Here is a 21,696-nt window from a genome sequence, read left to right as displayed (position 1 = left end):
CCCCAGCCTGTATGTATGCTGTGGATTCCTTCTCCAAGGTGCAGCACCCTGCATTTGTCTACGTTGAACCCCATCCTATTCTTGTCTGTCCACTTTTGTAGTCTGTCTAAATCTAGTTGCAGCCTCTCTCTCCCTTCAAGTGTGTCCACCTCGCCCCACATCTTAGTGTCATCAGCAAGCTTGGACAGCGTGCTTTCCACCCCCTCGTCCAAGTTGCTGATGAAGATGTTAAAGAGTGCGGGCCCGAGGACCGAGCCCTGGGGTACCCCACTGCTCACATCTCATCAGGTTGAGTACAACCCGTCCACCACTACTCTCTGGGTGTGCCCCATCAGCCAATTTTTTACCCATCCAACTGTGTAGGCATCAATGCCACAGTCGCTTAATTTATTGATGAGGATGGGGTGAGAGAGAGTGTCAAAGGCCTTCTTAAAGTCTAGAAAGACTATGTCCACAGCAACACCATCATCCAAGGATTTAGTTACTTGGTCATCAAAGGCAATCAGGTTGGTCTGGCAGGACCTGCCTTTGATGAACCCATGCTGATTGCCCCTGAGCATGATCTCCCCTGCAGGCCCCCCACAGATGTGCTCCTTGATGATTCTCTCCAAGATCTTCCCAAGCACCGAGGTAAGGCTTACAGGCCTCACTTCGACCTATAGTTACTTGGGTCCTCCTTCCTCCCTTTCTTGAAAATTGGGACCACATTAGCAAGTTTTCAATCCCCCGGCACCTGGCCAGATGACCACAAATGCTCATATAGCCGGGTCAAGGGCTCTGCGATGACCCTTGCCAGCTCCCTCAACACCCTTGGGTGGAAGGCATCTAGACCTGCAGATTTAAAAATGTCTAGCCCTTCCAGAAGATCCCTAACTACATCGGCACTGACTGAAGGCCTGACAGAGCTATCCCTGAGATTGTCCCTACCTCTGGTAGGTGGGATATCCCAGTCCCTGTTCAAGAAAACAGAGGCAAAGAAACTGTTAAAAATATCAGCTTTCTTGTCTGGCATAAGTAATCATCAATTACTTCTAAACAGTAGTCATGGACTTTAATACGTTGTGTCTTCTAAAGAAAGCAGCTGAAACAAGGGCTGGAAAAATATGGCCCATGGGCTGGATCTGTCCTGCCAGGCAATTTCACTTGGACCACAGGTGCCCACCAACTAATTGTCCCCCACCCAGCCCTTCTGCCCACGAGGGTGGGAACAAGGCACCCACATATACACCCTACCTGAAACATACCGTATTGCGCCTTGTTTCCACTCTTTTGTGTGGAAGGGCCTGGCCAAGTCAGCAGTAGGCAGCAGGCCCTCAGGGTGCTCGTGGCAGCATGCAACTCTGGCCAGTGCTGCATGTGGTGGAAAGAAGTGCAGCCAGGATGGCCCACCTCTACCACGCAGGGTTCTGTGCAGCACACGTGCAGCTCTTCCACTTGTGCGCCACTGAGGGAAGACCCACATGATGGAGCTTGCTGCCTTCACCACTCCCTGCTGCGCAGATCCTTCCCTGCTCCGCCGGAAGTGGAGGGGAGCCCCAGGCTCTGCTTCCCCACAGAGTCCCAGTACCCGTGTGGCAGGAAGTGGTGAAGGCAGCCAGCTCCATCACGAAGGGATTCCCCTGCTGTTGTGCAAGTATGGGAGCTGCATGTGCGCTGTGCAGAGCCCCGCATGATAGAGGCAGGCCAGCCCGGCTGCACTCCTTGCCCCCATGTGCAGCACTGGCCAGAGCCATGTGCCTCTGGCAGCAGCACTTGAGCTGGGCACAAGTGCCCCGAGCACTGGCTGTCTGTTGCTGCTGGTGGTGCCAGCAGGGCCTGTGCACCATAGTGGGGAGACTGTGGGGGGTTCCAACACCCCCCACCCTCCCTCACACCCCACAAACCCACACCCTGCTCCCAGAACCCCCAACATATATACACAAACCCCACACATAATATACCAAAGTAAGTCTTTTTGAGTTATTAATGCAATCATCTCTACATATACTATGCAAACACAAATCATGACAAAATATTTTTGTAATAAAATTAAAATAAGTTATAGTATATGTTTGACTTTTAGTATATGATTTGGGCGGGGGGGGTGTTTCTGGTTCCAAGATGGCAACCCTCCCCTTCCAAAAGGATTATTTCTGTGGAGCAAGGGGAGGGACTTCTGGTAGCAAAGGTCAGGGGTTAGGGTCAGGATTTCTGGTCCCAAGTTGGTGACCAGGGGGTGGAGCACCTGTCAAGGAGCAGGGCTACTCTTGTGGCCCTCAACAGCTCACAAAAATGCATTAAGCAGCCCTCCAGCTGAAATAATTGCCCACGCCTGAGCTAAAACGTGAGCCACTACTCAAAAAATAAAGTTAGGCCCACAGATCAAGATATTGAAACAAATGCAACTCAGTACCAGGTGCTTCACAGGAAAATGCAGAAAACCTTTTAACAGGTAATTAGGGAACAGCCACACACTAGACAAATTTCTTCCTAACTGCTCCCAGTTAGTTTTTCCTTTACTAAAACATGGTGTATTATATCCCATATGAATGTTTATTTTAAATTATCTAATTGTGAATTTTCAAATTATCCATATAAATATCTTTTGTTTTAATTCTACTAACCTGAGTTAACACTTTGCTTTAATTCTACTGATGAGTAATATCTTGTGGCAATCAGTAATTATTCATTATGTAATATATATTTTCTTTTATCAGTTTTAAGTGTATTGTTTTTAAACTATGGAATACTAAGCTGATAGTAAGGTGATCCTTATATGGACACTTTTCTACTTCATTAATAATATTCAGTACTGAATCTATAGCCATTTTCTTGTTTTCTGATAAGAAAATGCAAAACGGTAGAAAATGTGATGGGTATGCTTGATTTATTTTAATACAGTTATATTATCACTTTTTATTCCTTTCTTGAGATATTCTAAACACTTTATTTGTCTGTTTTGCTTTTTAGGCTTTATTCTTTTTGATGATTTTTTCCCACTTTTGTTCCTATCTTATTTCAAATGAATCCCTGTGTAACTTCATTAATTTACTTGAACATATATTGCATTTCTTAACCCACAAAAAAGGAAGACAGTAAAATAAATTTTTAAAAGGCTTGGCCAAATTCATCCCTTTTTAAATTTGGTAGAGTTACATGGAGTGATTTCGCCCAATGCATTTGGCTTTTGTTGGGCTCCCTTCTTGTAAGCTAACAAATGCAATGCATGCCCAAGCATCAAAGTATAGTAAAAGCTAACAGTAATCAGAAGAAATGTCCAATATAAGACTATCAAAATAGCATATGCAATACAAATTTTTCATGTTTTATAAGGTATGAAATTAAACACACTATAGCAAACAGAAATACATAATTGAAGAACAGGTAAAGAAACAGCAACCACTTATAAAAATCACTCTCAACTATTCAGCCTATGAATTTTCATATAATTCTCTCTTTCCTAAACCTTTACTTAAGTTAGCGTGGAAAAATCCTCCAAACAACTAAATTTAACTAAGGCTAAGGATGCTAATCTAACCAACAAAAAATAAGAAAACAAACTTAATGAGACACTTAATATTTACCTTTTTCTACCAAGTGTAATTCAATCATGTATAAGAGTTAGGAGGTGAGATACAAATGTTTCTTCTGCTCCAGGCAGGGTGGACAAAAGCAGTTAAGCCTAAACTAACTGACCTCTGAGGTGCTTCTTGCTGATATAATTGATCCAAGGAAATGGTTTGACTAGGTAATATGTCAGCTTAGATGTGTAAACACTCGATTTGCTTAAACGTAGTATACAACAAAGTAAAGCTTCAGGGACAAATATACCATATTGGGCCATATGGTTTATCAAGTACTACTTTTAACCAGTCTAGTCCATGGTTTTGTCTTCAGTAATAGTGTAGTTACCAAGATGAGGTAAATATGCCAGGGATTTCCTCTCAGTTTTTAGGTTTTATTCATTTGATTCTATTCCTTATTGCCTAAAATTGTGGCAGCAGGACCACTGGGCCACTTCTCTCAATTTATTTGTGGTATAACATTCAGCAGTCTATACTTATCTTTTCTCTTATGAGTATCTCTTGTATTTAGAAATAGGCACAATGGGACAAGCTAAGCTTATGTCAACATAAGTTGAACTTCTAGCCTATAGTATAGCAGGCTAGAAGTTCAACTTACATTGACATAAACTTAACTTGTCCTATTGTGGCTATAACAGCTATACCACGGGTGGGCAAAATACAGCCCGCAGACTGGATCAAACCCACAGAGGGGCTTTGTCCAACCCATGGGCTCTGCACAGCTGCAGCAGGAAGGGCCCAGCAGCAGTGATGGGGAGGGGCCACTCTTCCCACACTGAGGAACAGTTTCTGCTTGGCTGTTGCCTCTGCTGCTGTTGCTGAGCCTGGCCAGATGAGTACGGAGCAGGCGCAGGGTGGGCTGGGTTGGGGATGTGCGCATGGGTCCCTGCTGATACCACAGGGCTGGAGCCAGTGGTGGCAGCAGCTGCAAGGAGCTGCCACCACCTGGGCTGCCTAGAAAGGCAATCCAGCCACAGAGCTGCCTCAGCCCACTGCTTGCCCAGGAGGTGGCAGGATGCGCCATGGGTAGGTGGTGCATAGCAGGTATGGGGCGGACTGGGTCAGGGCTGTGCGTGCAGGTTTTGGCTGCTCCACTCCCACCAGGGTGAGTCCAGAGCAGGTGTGGGGTGAGGCAGTGGCAGAGAGGCACCGCAAGGTACACAGGCTCCAGGCTGTTGCTAAGTGGGGGCAGGTGCTGACTGGCTCAGGGGGGTATGCATGGGGGGGTCCTATGCACACCCCACTATACCCACAAACCCTCACCCCACAAACCCCACAACTACACCCTCCCCCACACACAATCACACACCCCACAAACACCACAACCAACCACACCCTCCCTCACACATCCCCACAAACCCTGCACCTCCAGGCACACACACAACCTCGCACCTCTGGAGGGAGGCCCACTCACTGCTATGTGAAAATGCCCCACCACACACATGCGCCCACATTCCCCCATGCGCCCGACACACACACCCACAAACCCCTCATACCTACCCACCCACATCCACACATACTCCCACACCCTTTCCCACACCCCACATACATACACACACCCACAGCCCCCCCACAAAGACCCACCCAAACCTACCCACACACCCCCACAAACCCTATATCCACCCACCCATACCCCCAACCTTCCCCCCGCCACAATATGCAAGAGTAAGATTGCATTTTGAGCTATTATGCAATCACCTCTATATACACACAACACAAACACACACAAATCAGGACAAACATTTTTTTTTGAATAAAATTAAAATATCTTATCGTGGATGTTTGATTTTTAATATATAATTTTTTTTTCTGGTTCCAAGATGGCAAAGCCTCTTCCCAACAGGAGTACTTCCAGGGGCAAGAGGAGGGTCTTCCAGTGGCAAAGGTCTTGGGTTAGGGGGCGGGACTGCTGGTCCCAAGATGGCAACAAGGGGGAGGAGCTACCCTTGCAGCCCTCAACAGCTCACCAAAACTCATTAAGCAGCCCTCCAGTCAGAATAATTGCCTGACCATGAGCTATACCATCAAAAAAAAGCTGTCTTTGGATTAGCTATTTGGACAGTTTGCCATTTGCCACATATGCCTTCTGGTGACGAAGAAGAACTTGCTTTATTCCCAATAAAATAAAGCAGTCTGGCTTGCTACTGCCTTGAAGGGCAATATTCTGCCCTTGGCAAAGAGGCCTTAAAATCTCAGTCTTAAAATGCTCCTCCTCTGAACACAAGATAAAGGAAATCTGAAGCAAGCTTGCAAAACAGAAGTGGTGAGATCCTGGAGCTGAAGTAGGAATCCATGGAATCTCACTTTTACATCCTAAAGTCTAATACTCCATGAGAAGGAATGATTGCTGTGCCCTTTACCTGTAATAAAGATAAACTGGGATGGGGAGTGAAATTAATTATGGCCATGTGGTTTGCTGGGGCAGAGTGATTTCTTAGTGGAACTAGGCCAGAAAGATAGCTCAGGATCAGGAGACTTCCTGAGAAAAGGCGGAAGTTAATTGCTCACATCTGAGGAATATGCAAGGAATTGAATCATTAGTCAGAGATTTTGCAGTAAAAACACAAGATGGGAATTGTGAGGCTAGAATCTGAGGTAAACAGGAGTTGCTGTGACAGGGGATGTGAGGCAAGATAATGGGGAAATTATCCATATCAAAATCCATTTGCTTAGGGGAACAGGTTCCCCAAAAAAGAAAACAATGGCTTATAAAGTAGTTCCTGCCATTTTTTCCCCTTAAAATGATTATTTTCTTAATTTTTAGATGCAGTATCCATTAAAAATGTTGTTTTTTCAGCTGAAAATACAGTGGTGGATTGATTCTAAAAGACACTATGAAAATGAAATTTGCATTTTGATCAAGATTCCTTATTGCTATTAATATCTGAGACTATTAAGAATAAAACAATTTTGAGATAATTTATTTTTCACTATTTACACTCTACTTTTTTGTATCACTTAGCCTGGAAAATAAAGTTATACTGTTTTATAGATTTCATAGACATTAGGGCTAGAAGGGACCTTGTAAGTTCATTGGGCCCAGCCCCCTGCCTGAAGGGCAGATTTTGTGATGGTGCCCCTTTATGTGACTGTTTGCAGTCTCTACAGTTTGCCAGCCTCTTACCCCAATGTACACTTACTTCTCAAATATCGAGAAGTGGATCAATTTGTGGTTTAAAAAACCATGTTCAACAATATGATTTGCTATAAAAATAAACACTCCACAGACAAATTACATAAAGCAAAGCACCAGTTTCTACAGCTCAAAAGCTTCCAGCATGTTAGTTTCTTTGCTTCCCTCCTCAGTTTAAACTCTCTGCTGTACATTAGGGTTCATTTACTATTATAAATGATTATTTAGCATTATTTATTATTTATTTGTTTATATGTTTAGTTATAAAATTTAAAATAAATAAACATTTATAAATATTTATAAATACTATTTATTATTTATTTATTAGTATTATTTAGCATTATAAATTAACATTAGTAATGTTCATTTAGCATTATGCTTTGCTTCTCATACATTAATACCATGTTGTTTGTTTAGATTTCAAACAGCACAGGGAAACTTGAGTGGAGGAACAACCTAAAACTCTTGGCCCAGTTCCTCATATATGACTAGGGATAAAATATTAAAGCTCAAGGAGGATGAACAAGAATTATATTTGTGCTTCTGTAACCCATGATCAACTGTCCAAGGGGCTAATAAGGTAGATGAGGATCAAGATATGTAGGAAAGAACTGGTAGTCATCCCTTTTCTCTAATCCTTCCCTCTATCTCAGGGACAGGCAATTATTTTGGCTGGAGGGCTGCTTAACGAGTTTTGGTGAGCTGTAAAGGGCTGCAAGGGTAGCCCCGCCCCTTGAGAGGTGCTCCATCCCCCTGTTGACATCTTGGGACCAGAAGTCCTGCCCCTTCCCAAGACCTTTGCCACCAGAAGACCCTTCCCTTGTCCATGGTAGTACTTCTTTTGGTAACAGGAGTTTGCCATCTTGGGTTGAGTGTGGGGTATGTGATTTTTTTGTGGGGGAGGGTGTGGTTGTGGGATTTGTGGAAGAGGGTTTGTGGGTACGGTGCATGGGAGTCCCCTGTGCACACCCCCTGAGTCAGTCAGCACCTACCCCCACCCCACAAAAGCACAGAGCCTGAACACCCTGCAGCGCCTCCCCACCACTGCCAACAGCGCGCAGCCCCAGCCCTGCCCCATGCCCACTCCAGACTCAACCTGGCAGGAGTGGAGAAGCCAGATGCACAGCCCTGACCCAGCCCACCGTATGCCTCCTCTGCACCACCCATCTATGGCATGTCCTGCCACCCCCTAGGCATGCAGCAGGGCTGGGGAGGTTCCATGGCTGAACCACTTTTCTAGCCAGCCCAGACAGCAGCAGCTCCCGCCAGTTGCCACTGCCACTGGCCCCCCACCCCTATGGTACTGGCAGGGACCTGTGCACACAGCCCCACCCTGGTCTGCCCCATGCCTGTTCCAGAATTGCCCACCCCAGCTCAGCAGCAGCGGCAGCCAGACAGAACCTGCTTCCTGGCACGGGGAAAAAGGAGTCCTTCCTCCTCACCACTCCCAGGCCATTCCTGATGTAGCTACCTGGAGCCTGCTCTGTGTTGCCCTTTGGCTGCTCTGCATTGCCACTGCTGCCCTGCTAGGCAGCCTGGAGGAGGGGTGCTGCTGGTGCAGACAGCGCAGCCCGGTGTGGGCTCCAGGTGGCTGCAGCAGGAAGGGCTTGGCAGCAGTGAGGGGAAGAGGCTGCTTTTCCCCAGCACCAAGGAACAGTTTCTGCCTAGCTGCTGCTGCTGCTGAGCCTGGGTGGGTGAGTCCAGAGCAGGTTCAGGGCAGACTGGGTCAGGGTTGTGTACACTGGTCCCCCACTGGTACCATTGGCCTGGGGCCAGCAGTGGTGGCAGCTGGAAGGAGCTGCTGCTGCCTGGACTGCCTGGACAGCCACAGGGCCACCCCATCATCACTGCATGCCCAGGGGGCATCAGGACATGCCACAGGCAATCAGTGCCTGGGCCAGGCGGAACTGAGGGACCTGCCACAGGCCAGACAAAGCCCCTCTGTAGGCCAGATCCAGCCCATAGGCCATATTTTGCCCTGCAAACTTTTTACGGAAAACCTAACTTTTTTATTGACATGTTTTTATTGTTAAAAAAATGTGCTTGCGTTGGTAACTGTGTGTACCTGCAGCAGTGATTTTTACACCATGCTTCTCCCATCACAGTGGTCCCCTACTCACTTCACAGTCTGACACCCCCGAGAGCACCCTGCACCATGTCACTTCCCAACCCTATTCCTTACCTCCATTGGACCTCCCTGCCCTGGCTCAGAGCCACTATTCTCTGCCCCTCCTCCCCTCCCAGCCCCATGGATCCATCCTGGCCATAAGGAACGACAGAGGCTCCAGTGAGCCAGAAAGCCTGGATAGACAGTTCACTATAGGGTGCCAAGCAGTACTCCCACTTGGACACCAGGGGCACTTACAGAAGTTAATTTTTTTGTGTGATGAGGCCCTCTAGAGTTCTGTACAGCTACAATGTAACAAACAAGTGCCTCTGCTGCTGTCAAGACTCTCACACAGGGAGCCAGGGGAGGAAGGGAGCCTCCCCGCTTCATGGGCCTAGCCCAACTCTCCCCAAGACTCCAGCAGGGGTAGCTGTGGGGGGGGTGGGGGGAGGGGGCACTCCCTTTCCCCACCCCACCTCCCTCCCCCACTATGCAGGGAGGAGACAGAAGTTTTCTGTCTCCTCTCTGTAACAGCCCTGGGGTCAGGGCTAAGCTGTTGCTCTCCCGTGCAAGCACCAGTACAGCTCACAAAGCTCCACAAGCATCTTGACAGCTGCAGAGGCTGCTGCACCTGTAGCTGGGGTGAAGGATGGGGGAAACAGAGCTGGGGTATCTGGAGGGTCACACACAGCAAGGGGGTTCCATCACTCTCCCCCAACCACTGCTGACAGTTGCCAGCAGGTGCAGGGGCATGGCTGGTGGAATGGACAGTCTGGCAGCCTCTTGGAGTGCCCTGCCAGCTGGCTAAGCCCAGTGCAGGCAGGTTATGACCCCCTCCACCCAACAGGTGAATGCCTGTTGGGTTCAATGGTGCTCTAACTCATGGTACTTTGTTTAAAGCACCATGAGCTAGAGTGCCTCCCCGACAGGGTGCCTGCACTTGTGTACATGACCCAAGTGGCACTGCTTCTTCTCTCTCTGTCCAGCATCAATGCCTGAATGTAGCATCATTCAGGCAACAAATCTTGAAATGAGATCAGGTTTTCTTATTTTTAAGGAGACCCAATTATTCTTACAGAATTTATGGACAGGCGATGTTACAAAACATCTGTAAATTTACAGACAGGTGGCAGCCCTGCCATGTCTACTCTACATTACCAGACCTCTACTCTAAGGCCAGACTGTTCAACTAGTGGCCCATGCAGCCCCTGGGCTCTCACTCAGGTGCAGCTCCCCCATGACTCAAGCTGCAACAGCAGCTGGAGTCTCTAAGCTTCACCTTCCTCCTCCAGCTGCCCCTTCCTTTCTTCATAGGCAAGATAATAGGGAAATTATCCATAGAGATTGATCAAAATCCATTTATGAAGCATGGAGAGCTGAGGGTGAGTCCAGGGCTATACTAGGAGATGGGAGATCAGCATTGCATGCAGAGAGACTGTACCTATTTAGGGCAGTGATGAGTGGCCAAATTGTAGCAGGGGAGATCATGCTATTAGGTCCGTATGGGACAGCAGTGAGGGGGGTGTTGCAGCAGTGGGAGGGGATCATGCTCGCATGTGTCTGTTCAGTGCAGCAGTGGGAGGAGCATCCAGTGTAGTGGGGGAGGGGAAAGTCTATGCAGCATGCCTGGTTCAGTTTGTGCGACATAAGGCCCCTGGTGGTGTGGCCCCTGGGGGCTTAGGAGCTGGACACCCATGCTTTACGGTGATCCTCTTATAGCAGGGGTGGGCAATTATTTTGAGTGGAGGGCCACTTAATGAGCTTTTGCCAGCTGTCGAGGGCCACATTGGTAGCCCCACCCCCTTGACAGGTGCCATACCCCCTGGTTGCCATTTTCTGACCAGAAGTCTCACCCCATAACCCCTGACCTTTGCCATAAGAAGTCCCTCCCCTTGCCCGCAAAAATACTCCTTTCAGCAAGGGGTTTTGCCATCTCAGAACCAGAAAATTACTAAATTATATTCTAAAAATTGAACCTCTACAACACTCATTAATTTAATTTCAAAAAATAGTTTTGTCCTGATTTACATGTGGTTGTGTAGTGTATACAGAGGTGATTATACAATAGCTTAAAATTAAGTCTTACTCCTGTACATTGAGAGAGGGTGGAGAACATGGATATAGGTTTGTGGGGGCCTGTGGGTGTGTGGAGGCAGGTGTGGATGTGCCTGTGGGAGGTGGATAGGGGGGTGGGGTGAGGGAGGATGTGGGTGTGGATATGTGGGGTGTGGGTGAGTATGGGGTTTGTGGGGGACCTGCCAAGTTTCAAGATGATCGGTGCAGGGGCTTGGGAGGAACTGAACCCCAAATTCTTGAAAGCAAAACTCTGGTCACATCTATGTGTTACAGCACAGCGGGTTCAAAACTGCAGGGGTGGTAGCTCTTACTGAGGCCACAAAGCCTGCCAAGTTTCAAGAAGATCAGTGCAGGGGCTTGGGGGGAACTGCACCTCAAGCAGCGGACAAGCAAAACTTGTGACATAATTTCATAGTAGGTAGGGTCGGAAGGGACCTGAGCAGGTCATCAAGTCCAACCCCCTGCCATGGGCAGGAAAGAATGCTGGGGTCAAACAACCCTGGCTAGGTGATTATTTAGCCTCCTTTTGAAGACCCCCAGGGTAGGAGTGAGCACCACTTCCCTTGGAAGTTGGCTCTAGATCCTAGCTGCCCTGTCTGTGAAGTAGTGCCTCCTGATATCTAACCTGAATCTACTCTCAGTCAACTTATGGCTGTTATTCTTCGTTACTCCTGGTAGTGCATGGGGGAACAGGGACTCTCCTATAGCCTGCTGGTCCCCCTTGGCCAGTTTATAGATGGCCACCAGATCCCCTCTCAGCCTTCTCTTGTGGAGGCTGAACAGGTTCAGGTCCCTTAGCCTCTCCTCATAGGGTCTGCCCTGCTGCCCCCTGATCATGCAAGTGGCCCTCCTCTGGACCCTCTTGATGCTGGCCACATCCCTCCTGAAGTACAGCGCCCAGAACTGGATGCAGTACTCCAACTGCAGCCTGACCAGTGTCGCATAGAGAGGGAGGATCACCTCCTTGGACCTGCTCGTGATGCATCTGTGGATGCTTGACAAGGTGCAGTTAGCCTTCCTTGGCGACCCATGTTCATTTTGGAATCAATAATGACACCGAAATCCTTTTCTGCCTCTGTGCTGACTAGAAGGGAATTCTCCAGCCTGTAGGTATGCTGCTGGTTCTTCCTCCCGAGGTGCAGTACCTTGCACTTGTCAGTATTGAATCCCATCCTGTTCTCATCCGCCCACCCCTGTAACCTGTCTAGATCTAGTTGCAGTCTGTCCCTCTCCTCCAACGTGCCCACTTCTCCCCACAATTTAGTGTCATCCGCAAATTTGAATAAGGTGCTTTTCACCCCCTCGTCCAAGATGTTGAACAGCGCAGGCCTGAGGACCGAGCCCTGGGGTACCCCACTGCCCACATCCCTCCACGTCGAAAAAGACCCATCCACCACCCATCCCCCATGTTAGAACCAAGGAATTCTCACTAACCAGCACCCAGCCCCACAGCTTTTGTAAGACTAGTTACACATACCCCAGCTCTCCCAAACTACACTAACCTATCCACCTTTGTACACATCCACTACATACTTAACGGATGAGCACACTTCCCCCTGTACACTGTTGTGGATAGCTTTTGGGCAGATCACAGCCAGACATACTTGGTCATGTCAGCAGAGCTGACCACTTCTACTTTTGCTGCTGGCTTTGGCCCTTGCTTCTGCCGCAGTGAAGCTAATAGATAACACCAGGAGGCCACCCAGTACTTGTAAGAAGTGCAAAATAAGCAGAGTTAAATAAATAAACTGCCACTTAGCTCCTTGTTGGCTTCCTGTGGCTTTTCCCAGGCTTTACCATCTGGACACCTCTTATCTTTCAGAGGCTTTGAAGAGAACCTGCAGGGCTTATGCAAACCAAACCAAACCAGAGAGAATCCTTACCCTTGGCCCTGCTTGACCTGTGCAGGGGGGTTCTGGGGCCCTGCACCCCTAGCTGCTGACAGGCAAAACTTGTGACATGGGTGCTTGTGGGACTGACTGTGTCTGTCTTGGGGCAGTTGATTGTCTGTATTGATTCTTTCTTCTCCTTAGTCTGGTTTTGTAGGTGCTAATTGATTGCAATTAACTGGCTACATTAGCTAGGTACTGTGTATTGAGCTGGTCCCTGAGTGAATTATGATTGGGTGGTAACTGGTAACACAGTAGCTTAGCAGCCAGGCCTGCGGTACTGTCTCCCCCTCCCCAAGACAGACACAGTCCCACAAGCACCCATGTCACGAGTTTTGCCTGTCAGCAGCTAGGGGTGCAGGGCCCCAGAACCCCCCTGCACCAATCTCCTCAATAGCTGGCAGGCATCGTGGCCACAGCAGGGGCCACAATCGCTGCAGCTGTCACCCCGCTGTGCCTTAACACATGCAGTGTCACCCATGGCATGAGTTTTGCTTGATTGCAGCTTGAGGGGCAGCTCCCCACAAACCCCTGCACCGATTTTCTTGAAACTTGGCAGGCTTTGTGGCCTTAGCAAGAGCTACCAACCCAGCAGTCTTGACCCCCCTGTGTCAAAACACATAGACGTGACAGAAGTTTTGCTTTCAAGAATTTGGGGTGCAGTTTCCCCCAAATCCCTGCACCGATCTTCTTGAAACTTGGCAAGCTTCATGCTCTCTGCAGATTCTACTACCCCTGAAAATTTCATCCAAATGGACAAAACACAACAAAGTTATAGATATTTGATTGCTTCCCCATTATACCCTATGGCCAGATCTCCGAGGTGGCTCTGAGGTAGCTCTGAAGCACTTTGGAAACTCCGAACCGCTTTGGGAAGCCTAATAAGGCCAGCGCTTCAACCCGGACATGCTGCTTCAGACCCCGAAGTGTTCCGAAGCTTCTCCGTAGCTCTCTCTAAAGCCTTGCACAGGCCTAGTAATTACCATGTTCTAGCCAGCCTCCGCATCTTGTGTATCAGTGTCCCCGTGCTTCAAAATGCCACCAGGGATGCTTGAACTAAAGCTCATCAAAAGCTAAAGCTTAAGCACCCCCGCCACCATTTTGAAGCATGGGGACGCTGATACATGAGATGCTGAGGTGCTTTAATTACAGTGGCTCTTGGAGCCACTCTAATTAAAGCGTTGCTCCCCCACCCCTGGAGCCCATGTAAAAGTGCCCAGAGGTACTAGATTTAATGCTTATTAACTAAAGTATATTAATGCATGTGTAGATGTGCCCAGTGATCACAACTCTACTCCCCTTTATTCTCTAAAAAGTTCTGTTGTTTGCAGTTGAATTATTCTAGGAGTAAACTTGGAAGAGTTGAACATAAGTCTAAAGGAATTAACCCACTGTGACAAAGACAGCCAGGGAAAATAATTTCTATACATTTTCATATATATTCCTTATAATTATATATACCTATTATGGTTCTAGGAGTATGTGAGTTACATAAAGTAAGCACGCATCCAAAGTAAGTAAAAAAAGAAAGGAAAAACAGAGGAATTCTATTAATTTTCCCCCATGACACTTCTAGAAAATTACTAGGCTGTCATAGGGTAGAAACAGACATCACCAAACAAGTGGATGAAGGTGTCATGACAACTGATCCGCTTTATTGGGTGAAACACACATCATCCATTGTCCTACATTGTCATGCACAAGAGATGAAGGTCCCAATGTACGGTGACACAGGACCAAGGGAATTCCTGGCACCTTGTGCCGCCACACTGGGGCCTGTGCTGACCTGTTCCTCCACATGAAACATGGGTTGGCATGGGTCCTGACAAGGATGAGCAGGGTGACTTGAGAGCCAGAGGATTTCCAGCACCCTATGCCTCAACACTGGGACCCAAACTGACCCATGCCTCTACAAGAAGCATGGATCAGCACAGGTCTCTACATGGAGGCATGGGACCCAGGGAATTATCAAATCCTGTGCTTCCATGCTGGGACCGATGCAGCCTTTCTTCACTTATAGAGACTTCCCCTGGAGATCCCAGAGCAGGTCTTTGTAAGCAAGGAACTCCAATGATTCCCCACTTATAGAGAGCATCCTTAGAATCCCCTGGGTGCATCTCTGTAAGAATGGAAAGCTAAGCAGATGCTCTGCAGGCTTGAGGGGCCTGATCTTGCATGAGAATTTCTGCAGTGCACAAGCCTCTCTAGCTCCCAGAGCTTGAGAGCTGCCCACACTCTACCATCCCAGAACAAATAGATGTCAGACACAATAAAGCAGCACTGTTTAATGCTACCTTTTGTCATGCCACTGATGTGGTGTGGCAAAGAGTAGAGATGTCTACTGGCTTGTCATTTGTGCCGTCGAAATTTTTTTTATGGCAGCACAAATAAGATGGCAGGTAACATCTGTTTCTACCCATAGTGTATCAGCACTTAGACCGCATCCAAAAATGATTACTTAATAATTAAAGCTATATATAGATATAGATATAGAGAGAGATATAAAGAGTTTTATATACACACATACACATATATATAATAAACTGGCATATATACTTCACTAGTTTGTAGGCAAAAAGTGTTGTGATTTAAATATTCTCTTCTATATGAAATAATTGAACATGGTATCTCAGTAAAAGGCAGTAGTTGAAGTCATATAAGCAAATTCAATATTTTGTATTTTTTAAATATTTTTGAGATTATCAGTAAAAACAAATGTAAGTTAAAAGTGAAATCACACAAAACACATTTTATGTTGCCTTTGATCTTTAACTTGTAGCCTTATCTCCCAGGTCAAAGGACACATTATTCAATTTCACCATATTTTGTGTAAAACCACTGTAGCGTTGAAGATGACTTTCAGTACAAATGTCATGGTACTTAAAGCTAAACTGGACTCTAGTTTTTTGAGCTTCTTAATTAAAATCACAGTTTATAATGGTCTGACAATATTATCTTTATTCTTTCCAGTTGAGCAGCAGCAGAATTTTCACAGCTTTTATTCAATCAAGCCTAGCAACGTTTCTGCTGCTTTCTTTCACTTTCTAAAACATATAACAGGATTCAAAGTGACTAAGTTGTCACTCTATATGAATTTATATTCAATGTCAGAGGGTGTAAGTTGCCTCTCTCCTTATTTTGTCTGCTTGCATGAAATGTAGAATCTACTGAAGAATTAATTAATAAGTAACTGGAAAAAATCCCAAATGCCTTATCCATTTTGCTAAAATGCTTATTTTAAAATATATAACATAGTGGATAATTATCCTTCTTAGGATGGCCAAGTCATTTTGATAAACAATTCTGCAAGTGTCAGGGTACATTAAAGAGAAGAAAAAACAAGTATTTATGAGATGTATTGGGGAATGCATGCTCTTTTTTAGTTAATTCTAACAAATAATTGTTTCTTAAATTTTGTGAGTATTTTCATTATAACCCTCCCAATCTTACATTATATTGTCATGGTAAATATTCTTGGAGTCATTCCTCTACAGTGATATAGAGTTTTTGCAGTTACTTACCATTTCATTCAGTTTCTTCTGTAAAGTGTATTTTGAAATCTGTAAAAAAAAAATAAAGCTACATAACTAAAGTTGTAGTAACCTCTCTTCTTTACACATCTTTTTTGAAGAAGGCCCAAATATTACATTTTCCTTTTGTATTTTCATGTGCATTAAAGATTTAGCTTCATCTATAGCCAACCCAGTGAAGCAATATCCTCATTTTTAATTCAATGATTATAATGGCTCATTTATTTTAGGATTAAAATTACAATTTATTGAAATACCTAAAAGATGCAAAAGAAATCACAGAAATTCTAATATAAACATATATTAACGTATAAGAGGCATACATTTTTGTAATGATACATATTTATAATGCTGCAGTGCTAGAAGCTGTAGTAGGGGAGAAGCAGTGGGTGAGAAAATTCTGAACATGCCGTGTTTACCCTCCCTCTCAGCATCCACCTTCTGCCATTGTGTGAGAGGATACTAGGCTAGATGGATCTATGCTCTGACCCGGTAAATGGTAGCTTTCATGCTTTATAAAATAAGTTTAAGTGGACTTCAACTTAAAATAATGTGCTGTTTCATAAAGTGTCTTTGTATATTTTAACAGCATTAAAATCCAGGTTCAGTGCCCAAATGTAAAAATGTCAGCTGCTGTTGTCTATGAAATATTTTGGTGCATATTTTGCATCCTTTAGTAATTGTGATTTCATATGCGAGTTTCACAATTAATACAATACTTTCCATTCTATCAGTATCTGCTATGGAATTTCATTGATATCAATGGGAATCTTGAATTCAGTGATATTTCGGCAAGATCTCAAGATTTGCATTCTCAGTTAATGGCTGCAAATAGGAGGTGCTCTTCAGATATCATAAAGGGAAAAAAAGAGCTGTGTTGTGTGAACCTTGTGCAAAAATATGTTCTGTATAGAAGAATTAAGTCTAGAGAACAAAGAATTAATTTAACATGGAATTTCAGCACTTCAAGAAATAAGACTGCTAGGTTATAACCTTGAGCAAAAATGTTTTAAAGAAAAGAATGCAGAAGTTAAAGGTATTAAGAATTCATACTTAGGATCCCAGAACTGATCTGGAAACTCCTTTTCTATTCTTCCCCTTTAATTTCCAATCCTCTTTTCCTCTTATTTTGCCTTTTTCCCTCTATGTATGTTAGCTCCTCATAGTATTTCTTCTTCCCTTTACTTTCTTCCCCTCCCCACTTGTTTTCCAGTTTCTTGTGTTCCTCCTACACATCTGCACTGTTTTCCTGTCTGTCCCCTGTCCCTTTTTAGATCTCCTTTTATTAGTGAATCTGTTTGTGGGTAGCAGAGGCTGTCCTAAGTCATGCCAGGACTGAAGCTGGCCAAAGATCAGTAGAGCATAAAGGTGGTTTATAGCCAGTATTATGACCTCCTGTCCTCTTGAGCAATGCACAGAGCAGAACTTACTGGATCCAAAGACTGAACCCTATTGTGCTGTTACACTCAAGTATAACAAGCTGGATTAAGGAAATTTAACCTGAACTCTGAACTTCCTTGCTTTGGTAAATTTAAATCATATCTTTAAACATAATGTGAACATTTTTTATTTCAGTTTATCTTACTTAAGAAAAGCCAGCAGAACCTTTATTACTCTTGCTGGCCATGTATCATGTTCAGCAGACCATGAGGTACACTATACATCACCTGGGCTATGTCATGGTTTGAACAAGGCAAAACAAATCCTTGCAGCTTTTGCACAGAAGACCAGCCATGTGGAAGAATTTCTTTTGCTTTTAAAATACTCTCAACATTAACCAAATGATTAAATATGTAGATTATGACACTAAAAGAAACCAATCTATTTATAAATGAACATTAATAAGAACAAAATATGTAACAAATATCAGCAAAAATGTTTTTTATTACTCAGTCCTATGTACTGAAAAGAGAAATCTAATATAAACAAATGAACTTCTTGCAAAACATTAAGAAGTTACTCATAATTAAAAGGTGGCCTTCAAGGTAATACAAGGAGTCCTATATAAACATCAAGATAAGTCATTAAAACATCTACAACTGTTGTAGTTACTACTTTCAAAAAGTGGCATTAAAAATGGTTCCAGATGATCTCAATTTAATTCTGCCTTGTGCCACAATTAGCTTCTAATTTTCTCCATCCACATATCATTGGTTCATGTTGCCTCACTTATTTACTTAATCTCACTTTAGGAAATGATTTTAGTCTAAATTAGCATAGGCAAAATTATCAAGGAAATACTCCAGTCCTCATACACACAGCTCTGATTCATCAGAGCACTTCAGCAAATGTACTGTGCTGAATCACAGTCAGACAGAGAAGAAGCCAGAATAATTCAAACAGGAAATTTAAAATGTATTCTCTTTCCTTTAGAGGTCCATTATTAGGAATTAACTGTCTCACCTTTCTCAAAAAGAGAAATAAGTGATTTGCAGTCTGATTTGGAGTTTCATTCATATGGACAGTTTTAGTCACATTTTTAGCCAATTAGTTTGAGCATATAATAAAACCTAAGGATTTTTAAGGGCCTCTAGCACTAGCTGAAGAAATCTGAGCAATCACTGTTCAGTAAAATTATAAATACTTTCAAATTTGACAGACAATCTTACAGAAAAAAGTAAGACTAAGCCATAATAAGAAACTAATGAATCTGTGTATCTACCAACTAACACTTTAATTATATATATATGTACACACACAGATACATACATACCTGATGTTTACGTGTGTATGAATAATGTGCTGTGCAATATATATAATATAAAGGAGCTATAATATGCAGAATCTGGAAGTCTATCCATAAATAATTTCATGTACCCATGCTTGCCAGCACTAATCTGAAACTTTTAAAACTCTTGTATGATCAGATATTACTTTTGCATATACAGCAGCAATATTTTAGTGGTCACTGTCCAGAAGGATGTCACCAGCATGTTAAGTGAGGATGCTGTAATGGAAGGGTGCCATCTCACCTCCTTAAGATACATTGGCCCATGCAATTCTAGAGTAATTGTCTTTCTGAATTTCTTCAGATTCATAAGTCAGGTACCAACTGAATTTTATGTAATCTTTTAACATTTCTAAAAGTACAACCACAATTTGATTTACTATTCTGACTTAAAAATAGTGGAAGGAGGTTTCCAAGCAGTGAAAGAAGTAAAGCCACACTACTAAGAATCTTTAAAAAATTCTTACCATTAAGTGTAAAAGGTAGGAATGAAGAGCTTAATCTCAGTAATACTGGAATAAAAGCCAAAGTCACTTTAAAAAATGTTAAATGTTAGGTTCACTGGAAAAATTCTAGTAAAGCATATGCCCCCAATCTTGCTGAAAAGTCTCCTTCCATTTAATTTTAAATTGTAACGTAACTATTTTGCTTCCAAGAGTGGAAAAAATGACTGGCCCACTCAGGCAAAATCAGGAAAATAATTAGAAACTGGCAAAATCTGACATTCTGCAGCATATGACAATACCATGAATTCTCTCCTTTAAAAAAAATTCCCTACTCTCTAAACGTTTGACTTTCTTAACGTTCTTTAAGAACAAGGTTATCACTAGTCAACTCCCAATATAATTTGTTATAAGTCTTGTCTGGAGATTTCCCCTAATTTCAGCAATGGTGACCAGCTACTATTATAGCTACACCAGTGCAATGCCGTATGTAGACAAGGTAAAATGTTGTAATACAGTTCAAAAAGTATAGTTTATCCTAATTCCAAACAGCAATAAGTTTTCTCAGTGTGAATAGAGGGTTTGTCAGAGCAAGTTAAAAGCCTGTCTGATGCAGGACTGTTTGCAAGTCATAGAATAAAGGGATACCATGGATATGATTAGGGAAAGGACAAAAGGCACACAAAAAAAGGAGTGTGGGATTGAGACCCAATCAGGGCACCTGCATTTTAGAGGCCCCAAACTGAATCTTCCAGACAGGGCAGGGAAAGGATCTGTTTTATTCCTCTGCAGCCAATAAGGAAGAAAAAGATGAAAACTCTGGATAAAGAAGCATCATTAGCCCAGATATCGTTGCAGGAGGAGGACCTTTTCCTGAAGGGCTAAATTAGACAACCTGTGGGCACATCTACACAAGGCACTATGCCACCATAGTAATGTGCTATGGCGACCTAGTGTTGGTGGGAACAAACTGTGATGCTGCAGCTACATCACCGTAACTATTCACTCCCTCACTATAGTGAGTCGCTAAGGCAGCATAACAGCTAAAAATAACCGTGCACCACCACCACAGTGTAGTAACAACTGTTATTGCACTGTCATTTAGTACTTTCTAATGGAAGTACTAAATGATGGCGCAGTAACAACAGCACCATAGGGGCATGTGTAGACGCACCCTCCAAATAGTATGCATCCATTGATCCTTCTGGATCATGATGTGTGCTTGAGAGGTCACTAGAACCTTTGATGCACAAGCTTAGGCAGGAGTATAGAGTGGAGATTGCCCAGACCTTCCATTCCCTCTTTAGACCATTGAGCCAGAATCCAAAGGCCAGACTGAGTCCAGACATTTAGTGCCTCCATGGCTTGGTTATATGCTTACCTGGAAATCAAACCCACAAGGTAGACAAGGATTCTATCACTGAACTACAACAGCAAGTTCAACTGCTGAGTAACAGTAAGTTTAAACTACTAAAAAGAAACTAAAGGAGCAACTGAACTTATATATTGGAAGGCAAGGTGCACCTGTACTAGAAAAAGACAATATTGGAAAAGACCCAGTTTAAAAATAAAGAACTATAAAAATAACCAACTTCCCACTTAACTGACGCTAAAATAATTTAAGTCAGTAGTTTACCATGATTTTTACCTGTAATGTTTTTAATATTTCCTTCAGACCATCAATTTCCTTTTCTTTTGTTTCTACAACAAGTTGATATTTTCCCTTTAAACCAAAAGGTGTACATTAGTATTTGAAAAAAGAGAATCAATATGACAAAATATCGTCAACCTAGAATATTAGGAAAGTAATCTTTTATTGTGATAGATTCTTTATTATGGACAACAACCCATATGCAAAATAACCATGTAATGGAGCTAAATTATTACTTGGAATATGGAGAAAACTGATTTAAAAAATCAACACTAAAAAAAATGGTGCATCTTTACCACATAGAAATAGTTAGGAAATTGTGAAGTCTCACTGGATAGAGAAACTCATGGCACAAACAAACATTTAACAAGTTATACTAGTTTTGAACAAACCTACTGAATAACAAAGCCAGAACTATATAGATACATATTCTTATGACTCTATACATGCAACTAACAGCGTGATTGGATCTAATGCATGATCCATATAATCATGCTCCCTGCCACGCCACATGTGCATGGCAGGAGGCACAATTGTGGGATTGCACATTAGATCCAATCATACTTTACTGCTCGT

At 43.8% G+C, this 21,696-nt stretch overlaps 1 protein-coding gene across 1 annotated transcript in view; it reads right to left on the bottom strand.

Annotated features, from left to right (window-relative positions):
• The window catches only part of LOC102371007 (coiled-coil domain-containing protein 73-like), a gene marked incomplete at its 3' end in the record, with an annotated part of 73,737 nt that overhangs the window by 23,783 nt on the left and 28,258 nt on the right, over nucleotides 1-21,696 (bottom strand). The window contains exons 3-4 of the mRNA XM_006037925.1: nucleotides 21,118-21,192; nucleotides 16,290-16,328 (exon numbers count right to left, since the gene is read on the bottom strand). Coding sequence (XP_006037987.1) covers nucleotides 16,290-16,328; nucleotides 21,118-21,192 — 114 coding nt within the window. The remainder of the gene's footprint in view (nucleotides 1-16,289; nucleotides 16,329-21,117; nucleotides 21,193-21,696) is intronic.

Source organism: Alligator sinensis, unplaced genomic scaffold (assembly GCF_000455745.1).
Source record: "Alligator sinensis unplaced genomic scaffold, ASM45574v1 scaffold1432_1, whole genome shotgun sequence".
NCBI lineage: Eukaryota > Metazoa > Chordata > Crocodylia > Alligatoridae > Alligator > Alligator sinensis.
The sequence above is the reverse complement of the archived record's forward strand: the minus strand, read 5'-3'. Positions and strand labels throughout refer to the sequence as shown.